Source organism: Salmo salar, chromosome 09, assembly GCF_965601325.2.
Source record: "Salmo salar chromosome 09, fSalSal1, whole genome shotgun sequence".
Taxonomy (NCBI): Eukaryota; Metazoa; Chordata; class Actinopteri; order Salmoniformes; family Salmonidae; genus Salmo; species Salmo salar.
This window is the reverse complement of record NC_138299.1, coordinates 7,697,495-7,708,500: the sequence shown is the minus strand read 5'-3', so window position 1 is coordinate 7,708,500 and position 11,006 is coordinate 7,697,495. Positions and strand designations below refer to the sequence as shown.

The 11,006-nt window shown below is 44.9% G+C and overlaps 1 protein-coding gene across 1 annotated transcript in view; it reads left to right on the top strand.

The window, feature by feature from the left end:
- Positions 1-5,879, top strand: part of wdr25 (WD repeat domain 25) — a 65,756-nt gene extending 59,877 nt beyond the window's left edge. The window contains exon 7 of the mRNA XM_082955610.1: positions 3,663-5,879. Within this exon, the coding sequence (XP_082811736.1) occupies positions 3,663-3,704 (42 nt within the window). The 3' untranslated portion in view covers positions 3,705-5,879. The remainder of the gene's footprint in view (positions 1-3,662) is intronic.
- The last annotated feature ends 5,127 nt before the right edge of the window (positions 5,880-11,006 follow it).

The window sequence follows — 11,006 nt, the reverse complement described above, 5'->3', positions numbered from 1 at the left end:
CTGTGGATAAAGGTGATGTCAACCTATTAATTATGAAACTATAAAAAATTCCCTATTACTAGGCTATTCAAATACAATTCACTATAATTGTAGGCTGCAGTGTGTAATATGTGGTAGGCTATATATTGTATAACCGCACAATCATTTTAATTTAGGTTTTTTTTCTGGCTTGGGCTCATACTGTATATAGGCCTATGCATATGCATGTTTTGAATCACCTTAGAAAGCGCTGTCCATTTTGTTGTAAGGCTTTGAAAACATCTACCATGTTTTCCACTCAGTTTCAATTCTTCAAATTGATCAATCACAGTGAGGTGCGTTTTAAAAGCACGTACTGTTTTGAGAAGTGTTTGATGTGATTTTCGATTGCATTTGCATTGATGTCAGAGTGGTTAGAGGGACAATAGAGCCCTGAGTACCATCCATTAGCGACCTGATGGTCATTAGCGAGTTTGGTTTTACTAACGCATGTCCAGAGTGCGTAAGAGGAGATTACCATCAATGGTCAAGTAGAATTTTACTGCAGTCATGACTCATGACTGCCATTGTGGTGGTAATATGGTCACCCCAACAGACCTAGTCATGGGCATCCAGTGACTGACTTGAGTACTTTTTTTGTTCCCCATAGAGTCGACAGTGTAGCCTACTGTACTTTCATCCACATCCAGCCAAAGTTTGATAATTTGATGTACCAATGCCTCACACAATGGGGCAGAAAGGACATTTACAGAGGTAGAGTACTTTTTTTTATCATAGACTGCAGAATACTACTGGGCTTATGTGAATATTGAAAAATCATATTTGTACATGCAGATGCCATCCTTGTCCCTCACTTTAGAGCTAAATTGTGCTAAATTGTGTTTTGCAGTGTTTTAAATTTTTTATTATTTTTTATATCCCCCTGCCTGTCTGTCTCCACTGAACCCCCCCCCCCCCCGAGACGCAATTACTGTATACTAGAGTTGGGGAAGGGGAGAGAAAAATACAAGATTTACAGGCTTCTGAGAAAAAATACAATTTGTAACCTGGGAAAAAAAGGATATCAGCCTCTCAAGAAATAACTACCTGCTCAAAAGTTTTAAATGATCAATCGGTGTAAAATTCTCTGAAATGCCTACAAGTCTCTAAAGGATAGGGCTGGCCATATGTGACTTGAAAGCCAATTAATCTAAAGTTTGATGTGCTTCAACTAAATCTTTTAGGTTTTCTTTAGCTCCTTTTCCCTTCTGGCCCCAGTTCAATTCTTAGGGTGTGAAAGAGTATCTTTTGAAGGAGCTTTAGTTCATGTCTTTATCTAGGTCAAGTTTGATAGCTGTTTGAGATTTTTTCCGTCAATCCATGACAAGCCTGGCTAATGGTTAAGGGGTAATGCATGTTGGGTACGTCAAATGCTGAGAAAACTAGCAAGAACATAATAAACGGCTCTCTATACACCGGATGTGTACCAAACTCACTAAAAGTGGCATTAATAAAGCAAGCCTCTCTTGAAAAAGCCAAACCTTGACCCAGAAAATATAAAAAATGTATGAATAAATTAAATCAGCCAATATCGAATCTCCCATTACTCTCAAAAATTGTAGAAAAAGCTGTTGCGCAGCAACTCACTGCCTTCCCGAAGACAAACAATGTATACGAAACGCTTCAGTATGGTTTTAGACCCCATCATAGTGTAACAGTATTGCTTCCGTCCCTCTCTTCGCCCCAACCTGGGCTTGAACCAGGGACCCTCTGCACACATCAACAACTGACACCCACGAAGCATCGTTACCCATCGTGCCACAAAAGCTGCGGCTCTTGCAGAGCAAGGGGAACAACTACTTCAGGTCTCAGAGCAAGTGACGTCACCCGATTTAAAACGCTATTAGCGCGCACCACCGCTAACTAACTAGCCATTTCACATCAGTTACAATAGCACTGAGACTGCACTTGTGATGGTGGTAAATTACCTTTTAATGGCGTCAGATCGAGGCTCTGCATCTGTCCTCGTGCTCCTAGACCTTAGTGCTGCTTTTGATACCATCGATCACCACATTCTTTTGGAGAGATTGGAAACCCAAATTGCTCTACACGGACAAGTTCTGGCCTGGTTTAGATCTTATCTGTCGGAAAGATATCAGTTTGTCTCTGTGGATGGTTTGTCCTTTGACAAATCAACTGTAAACCTTGTTCCTCAAGGTTCCGTTTTAGGACCACTATTGTTTTCACTATATATTTTACCTCTTGGTGATGTCATTCGGAAACATAATGTTAACTTTCACTGCTATGCGGATGACACACAGCTGTACATTTCGATGAAACATGGTGAAGCCCCAAAATTGCCCTTGCTGGAAGCCTGTGTTTCAGACATAAGGAAGTGGATGGCTGCAAATGTTCTACTTTTAAACTCGGACAAAACAGAGATGCTTGTTCTAGGTCTCAAGAAACAACGAGATCTTCTGTTGAATCTGACAATTACTCTTGATGGTTGTACAGTCGTCTCAAATAAAACTGTGAAGGACCTCGGTGTTACTCTGGACCCTGATCTCTCTTTTGATGAACATATCAAGACTGTTTCAAGGACAGCTTTTTTCCATCTACATAACATTGCAAAAATCAGAAACTTTCTGTCCAAAAATGATGCAGAAAAATTAATCCATGCATTTGTCACTTCTAGGTTAGACTACTGCAATGCTCTACTTTCCGGCTACCCGGATAAAGCACTAAATAAACTTCAGTTAGTCCTAAACACGGCTGCTAGAATCTTGACTAGAACCAAACAATTTGATCATATTACTCCAGTGTTAGCCTCCCTACACTGGCTTCCTGTTAAGGCAAGGGCTGATTTCAAGGTTTCACTACTAACCTACAAAGCATTACATGGGCTTGCTCCTACCTGTCTTTCCGATTTGGTCCTGCCGTACATACCTACACGTACGCTACGGTCACAAGACGCAGGCCTCCTAACTGTCCCTAGAATTTCTGGAGGCAGAGCTTTCTCCTATAGAGCTCCATTTTTATGGAATGGTCTGCATACCATGTGAGAGACGCAGACTCGGTCTCAACCTTTAAGTCTTTATTGAAGACTCATCTCTTCAGTAGGTCCTATGATTGAGTGTAGTCTGGCCCAGGAGTGTGAAGGTGATTGGAAAGGCACTGGAGCAACGAACCGCCCTTGCTGTCTCTGCCTGGCCGGTTCCCCTCTCTCCACTGGGATTCTCTGCCTCTAACCCTATTACAGGGGCTGAGTCACTGGCTTACTGGTGCTCTTCCATGCCGTCCCTAGGAGTGGTGCGTCACTGACGTGATCTTCCTGTCTGGGTTGGCACCCCCCCTTGGGTTGTGCCATGGCGGAGATCATTGTGGGCTATACTCGGCCTTGTCTTAGGACGGTAAGTTGGTGGTTGAAGATATCCCTCTAATGGTGTGGGGGCTGTGTTTTGGCAAAGTGGGTGGGGTTATATCCTGCCTGTTTGGCCCTGTCCGGGGGTATCGTCGGATGGGGCACAGTGTCTCCCGACCCCTCCTGTCTCAGCCTCCAGTATTTATGCTGCAGTAGTTTATTTGTCGGGGGGCTAGGTTCAGTCTGTTTTATCTGGAGTATTTATCTTGTCTTATCCGGTGTCCTGTGTGAATTTAAGTATCCTCTCTCTAATTCTTTATCTCTCTCGCTCGCTCTCTCTCAGGACCTGAGCCCTAGGACCATGCCTCAGGACTACCTGGCCTGATGACTCTTTGCTGTCCACCCGGCCGTGCTGCTGCTCCAGTTTCAACTGTTCTGCCTGTGGCTATGGAACCCTGACCTGTTCACCGGATGTGCTACCTGTCCCAGACCTGCTGTTTTCCACTCTCTAGAGACAGCAGGAGCAGTAGAGATACTCTGAATGATCAGCTATGAAAAGCCAACTGACATTTACTCCTGAGTTGCTGACCTGTTGCATCCTCGACAACCACTGTGATTATTATTATTTGACCCTGCTGGTCATCTATGAACATTTGAACATCTTGGCCATGTTCTGTTATAATCTCCACCCGGCACCGCCAGAAGAGGACTGGCCACCCCTCATAGCCTGGTTCCTCTCTAGGTTTCTTCCTAGGTTCTGGCCTTTCTAGAGAGTTTTTCCTAGCCACCGTGCTTCTACACCTGCATTGCTTGCTGTTTGGGGTTTTAGGCTGGGTTTCTGTACAGTGCTTTCAGAGATCAGCTGATGTAAGAAGGGCTTTATAAATACATTTGATTTGAAGAAGCTTGGTAAACAAAAAAAAAGCAGAACGGTGGCAACAATAACCCAATTTGGTGAGCTGTATGTTCTGTGATGCCTATCCCCTGGGTGTAATTTGCACTTTTCATTGAAAAGCATTGACTAATGAGTGCACTGCGAATAGCACATTGAGAAATGTACGGCTCAGAAAACAGGCTCTTCTGGCACACTGGTGAGCACGGCAGAAAGGGAGCACACCCTGATGAGAACTCTAATTAGATGAAGAGTGTCAGCACCGCTCACTGCAGTGCCAGTAGGGCCGGGAGCTGCCTGCTTAGCCAGGATCTTGAAAGGCACACACACCCCTGCTTGTGTGCAAACACAAACATCTCCTTGATCACAAGGGCAATATTACCCTCAAGGTGCCATACTGTATGTGAATCATTCATTAGCTGTTAGCTATTTCGCCCCCAGATCGTGTGTGGTGGCTTTGGACAACAACAACACTAACAAAAACAACAACCACTCCAGGGGCCTCAGCCCCACTAATTACCTTGTTCACTGGTGTCATGAAGAAGCAAGCTAACCCTTCCTCATAGAACCAAGGCTTCATTAAGCTTTCCACTCTATTCTGATGGGCTAATTAAAGTAGTCATTAGAGTACACATTTGTTCTGGGGGCCTTGCATTCTACCAATCCATATACAGTTCAAAATGGTCTTTTACGAAATACTATTTTGTTCTATGAGCTTTTCAGCACTGACCAGGCAGACAGCTCCACAGCTCTGTCAACACTGGAGTTGCCACAGCCAGGGTCCAGGGAGGACTCAATTCCCCAAAAATTGGGCCAGGAGTTTTTCACTGACCATGTGACCTGACCAGGTTAAACTCTGGGCCCTAGTTGGGTAACATGGTCTGAAACAACTCTTGTCCCTATGCAAAATAATAGAAACCCTTTTGGAAATCCTCCCACTCTATTCTCTTGGTTGTGTTAATCGTTTGGTTTGTAGTTTTTTTCTAATGACCTTCCCCGTAGTTTCTCCTCCAGAACTTTTTAATTGCATGATTTGATTGAACCTCTTTGTCACCGTGTGTCTATCTAAGACCATTTCCTGCTCGAGAAATATTTTCCCCTTAAAATGCCATTTCGAGACATCAAAAGGAATGGCAATCACAATGAGGCATGCTTCTGAAGCAATCCTGTACTACTTCCTGTCATGAATGGTGACACCAAGGTCCATGGAAGCTAATTCCTTTGAAAAGCCAACCACTTCAAAACAAATGTTCACATGACTGGGATACAGTAGAAGTGTGTGACAGAATATGATTTGGGATAAATATTTTTGTCTGTTGTCTGTTGTGACAATGCAATTCTGATTACTCAGACGTGCTAAAGAGCGATGGGTGAAGAAACAGTGAATAATACACAAATACTGTAGAACTGGTGTAAATAATATACAGTACTTTGTCTGGATCAATGTTTGAAAATTGTCATATAATGACATGTAATAGATAGGCTATTGATTTTCTTATACCTCAGCACCAATGGATATAATAGGCCTACAAAACATATAGCCCACAAATAAGCATATCTAGGGTCAATGTTGAGACAGTCGTATTCTATTAAAATGGCCACACGGAGAATCAGCCATTGACTCAAACTTGTGTTTTGATGAGATTAAAAATCTATTTTTAAACATGATACAGTCACACAGTATGTCTTAAATATGGACCTGAGGCCTGACCATGGACTCATCTTGAACAGTAATGACAGTGTCTTTGGGGTCTGAAGGAGGAACGAATTGGAAGGGGAGCTCTTGTCGGGGGAGATTGGGAGAGATATGCCCAGAAAAAGAAGTTGTAGTAGTTTTCTAACAAGGTCCTATGGCAGGTTCTATCACTTTGGACATGGATTGCGCTCCGTCTCTGATCATGTAATTGCTTTTAGAGTGGTGAGAGGGGCCTCTCGCCAAGGGAGACCGCATGTTCGGATCAATTATACTGGAGTTCTCATCTAAGATCTCAAACCACAGACCACATAGCCGATCACCAAGACAGACAGCTCCACCTCAATTCAGGAGGTGTATGGAATAATCAATATACCCATTCTTAGGTGTTCTTACTTTAAATATTTTCATGATATTTGTTCTTATCATTTTTACTGTTTGGCCTATGTTATATTGGCTGTATTTTACAAAACAAAGCTGGTAAGCCTCTTAGAACACTTCTTAAAACAAACAAACACACTCACTCACTCACTCCTAGAGCCAATCTGTCCAAGCTCCAATTACAGGGGCCAAGGTGCCTCAGAGCCATGTGTGTGTGCACGTGCGTAAGTGTGTGCGTGAGATTGCGTCAGATGCTCGATTAGGTTCTGGGGGGAATGTATAAGGGAAATAAACTAACGAGACTAACGAAGTTTCAACCCCCCCTAAACGGAAGATCTCAAACAAAGCCCCACCCCTTCCAATAACGTTCTGCTTGAAATCCCCGCCCCCACGTTAAGTACCATCTTCACCCAATCCTGATAAGTCAAAATAACCAGTGACAGGAAAACCAAAGCACCAGAACTACGGTTGCTCATTAGTCGTTGCTTTCAGCAGTCTTTTGACAGACGTGACGCTACAATTTATGTTATGTAGTCTCTCCATGAGAGGGTGTGTGTGATGCAAGCGTGCATGCATACGTACGTGTGTGATGCTTGTGATGCCATGCTCTGTGTGTTGCTTAGTGAAACAGAGCTGGGGTTTTCCCTTTCATGCACTGACACCAGACCCTGACCAACAGGTCAGCCTTATCAGCAACATTAATATTCTAAAGCCTTTTTATCTTAAAGGATATGAAATATTAAAACAACTCCATTGTAAATGCAACATAAGGTGCACGGCGGAGGTGTAACTATGAAGACATCGACTTGTGTATTTATCAAACGGAATCTAAAGCTAATTGGAATGGTTGCAGGGAAAGTAAACATGATTTCTCAATTCACTGGAGTGTGGCGCATATAAACCTGTCTGCCAGGCTGCCTTAAATAGAGCTTATTCCTTAGATGCTGTATTCACCAGGGGCCCCAAGGGTACCACCGGAGTGGCCGGTGGGGAGCGTAGAGCAAACCTCCATCCACCTCCTACATTATTTATGAGAACAAAGTGAGAGCTGAGGTACTTACAGGGAGCATTTGGACACAGCAAATCTATCCCTGTAGTGTCAATACCAACATCTTGGTAATGCACCTCCGCCACAACTGTGAAGAGGTGGAGACTCTTAGGAGTGAAGAAGTGCTTAAGGGACAGGACTTTATGGGCACACTAGGTGATGTACTGTAACACAGAGTAATGAAGGTAGGAATGCCAATTGAGGTTGAAATGTTGCCAATTCAAATGGTCTTCTCGCAGGTCTCGGAAGATTCCAGGAGACCTGAGGTGAGATGCTGTTTCTGAGTTTCTGAGTTGACACCAGTATAGACTGTCAGAGGCAGACACAATGCTGTTGGAGTCTTGCAACAAACTGCCAGGAACAATATAGTTGTTTTTAGGTCATTTCACTGTACATCAGCTCAGTGGAGTCAAATGTGAAGGAGGATGTTACTTCAGTTCTGCTTGATTGAGCTTAACTGGCGGAACCAATCGAAGTGTCAGAAGTGAAAACACTGTGTGGTATTGGAGTGGGTGTCAGCAGAGTGTATGGCTGATCAGGTGTCTTACTGTCCTGTGCACCTTGTCCTCCAGGTCTTGATTGATCCTCTGTTGAGCTGCATAACTGCTCTGGATCCTGCAGGACAGGAAAGAGTACACATTGGTGAAACATATTCTTGAGTATGAATATGCTTTCAAAAGCAATAATTCATTGACTTTAATTCAAGATGATGAATATGAAAATCCAAAACTGTTATTTGAATTTCAAGATCATTCAATGGATATATCTGATTTACTGTACTATACTGTACAGTAATACTTTTTTTAGATGTGAATCCTCACAATTGAAGCATGGAAAAACCCATTTCATGTGATGAAAGCAGAATAAAAAATTTTTAGGAGAGAAAAGGTGACGGAAAATGCATAGGACTTATGCATGACTCATGAATGAGCTGAGGATTTTGGCAACATTTCAGCGCTGCTCGAGGTGTGTTTCCCAGCACAAAACACTGTCTGGTCGGCTTCCAAAACATTAGTGGGCTTAATGGAATAAGTTGTTCTTCCACCTTCACCTTCCATTAGTTAAATCATTACCAGCATTAGGCTACTATCTCTTTCAGCACACAGTGCTTGCTGCACGTTGTTATCACTGGCCCCGGTCTCATGGGGGTTTGGATACAAGCATTTGGAGATTCATTGTAAAAAATGTCTGTTAAAGAAGAAGACGATGCTTTAGAAGTGGATTTGGAGGTTATATTTCAGGCTGCTCAACAATGATTGATCTCATAACACGTTCTATATTTTTTATATATATTTTTCTTTGTTTCCTGTCAAATTAAATTGTAGGCCAAAAAACATTGGTATTACAGGGAGAGACCGGGGACAATTGTAACACGGGTTACAGAATAAACAACTCCAATTAGAAGCCACTTAGAAAGGTGTTATTCAATGAGCCGATGCTTGGTTACTGTCTTTACAAACATGCCTATGAAGATTTTGAAATTCATGAATCAAGTGATTATTGATCTGTGGAACATTCTCCATATATCTAACATACAATATATACTTGTTATCAGTAAGATAAGGTATTTTGATGAATATAGTTCATGACAATAATATATATATTTTTCTTCTTACAAGCCTTTAATTAGTATATTTGGGGTTAGTTGTAACACCGTGTTACAACTTACCCCTTACCTAAAATGATGTAGTATATAGACAAATTAAGATTTTTACATAAATGTTGGCAGTGCAACTGTCATATACTTCGTCGTCTGAAGAGGTGAAATCATCGGACCGATATGCAGCGGTTAGAATGCTCATCTTTTTATTAGAAGGGAAAAAATACTCATACAAAACAAACGACAAAAACAGTCCCGTAAGGTGCTCAGACTATACAGGGAAACAACCACCCACAAACACAAGTGAAAACAAACACACTTAAATATGGCCTCCAATCAGAGATAACAACAAACAGCAGCCTCTGATTGGAGGTCATTGACAAAACTAACATAAACATAGAAAAACTAGAAAACCACATAGAAATAGAAAACATAGAACATAAACCAAAAACCCCGAAACAAACTAAACAAACACCCTCTGCCACGCCCTGACCAAACTACAATAACAAACAACCCCTTTACTGGTCAGGACGTGACAGTACCCCCCCCCCCCCCCCCCAAAGGTGCAGACGCCGGATGCACCGAAACACAAAACCCACCACAAAAATAATCCCAAACTAATGGTCCCGTGTGGATCAGTTGGTAGAGCATGGTGTTTGCAACGCCAGGGTTGTGGGTTCGATTCCCACTGGGGAACAGTACGGGGAAAAAATGTATGAAATGTATGCATTCACTTACTGTAAGTCGCTCTGGACAAGAGCGTCTGCTAAATGACTAAAATGTAAAAAAAAGGGAGGGAAGGGAGGGTGGCCACCGTCACCGACGGCTCCCGTGCTACACCCCCCCCCCCTTCCCCAATCCTCCAACTACGGAGGTGGCTCAGGCTCCGGCTTTAGTCCCCATTCTAACCTGCCCACCCCCCTTGAAGGCTCATGGCTGTAGACCACTGCTGAAGGCTGTGGGCTAAGGTGCGTCACTGGAGACCTCGGGCTGAGGTGCGTCGCTGGAGACTCCGGGCTGAGGAGCGTCGCTGCAGGCTCCGGACTGTGGGGCGTCGCTGCAGGCTCCGGACTGTGGGCCGTCTCTGCAGGCTCCGGACTGTGGGCCGTCTCTGCAGGCTCCGGACTGTGGGCCGTCTCTGCAGGCTCCGGACTGTGGGCCGTCTCTGCAGGCTCCGGACTGTGGGCCGTCTCTGCAGGCTCCGGACGGGGCACTGTCGCCGGAAGCTCTGGACGGGGAACTGTCGCCGGAAGCTCTGGACGGGGACTGCGCACTGAAGGCCTGATGTGTGGGGCTGGCTTTGGAGGCGCCAGACTAGTGACACGCACCACAACGCTAGTGCGAGGAGCAGGAACAGGACGTACTGGGATGGGCAGGCGCACTAGAGGCCTGATGCGTGGGGCTGGCTTTGGAGGCGCCAGACTAATGACATGCACCTCAGGACTAGTGCGAGGAGCAGGAACAGGACGCACTGTACTGGGCAGGCGCACTAGAGGCCTGATGCGTGGGGCTGGCTTTGGAGGCGCCAGAACAGTAACACGCACCATAGGGCTAGTGCGAGGAGCAGGAACAGGATACCCTGGGCCTTGAATACGTACTGGAGATCTGGAGCGCACAGCCTGCACAACCCGTCCTGGCTGGATTGTCACTGTAGCCCTGCACGGGCGGAGTGCTGGCACAGGGCGACCTGCGCTGTGCTGATGAATGATAACTGCCATGCGTAGAGCAGGCGCAGGGTAGCCTGGGCCTAGGAGATGCACTGGTGGCCAGATGTGCTGTGCCGGTGCACTTCTCCCTGGCTGGATGCCCACTCTAGCATGGCACTTATGGGGGGCTGGTATCACCCGTACCGGACTGTGCGTGCGGATGGGCAAGACCATGCGCACTTCCGCATAGCACGGTGCTCTCAATGCCAAACGCTCCCCATAATAAGCACGAGGAGTTGGTTCAGGCCTATTGCCTGACTTACTCCAACTCCCCGTGTGCCCCCCCCCAATTTCTTTGGGGAGGGGCTGCCTCCTCACCTCCTGAAATGGAGGATATAGTGCCTCATACCTCCGACGCTCAGCCTTT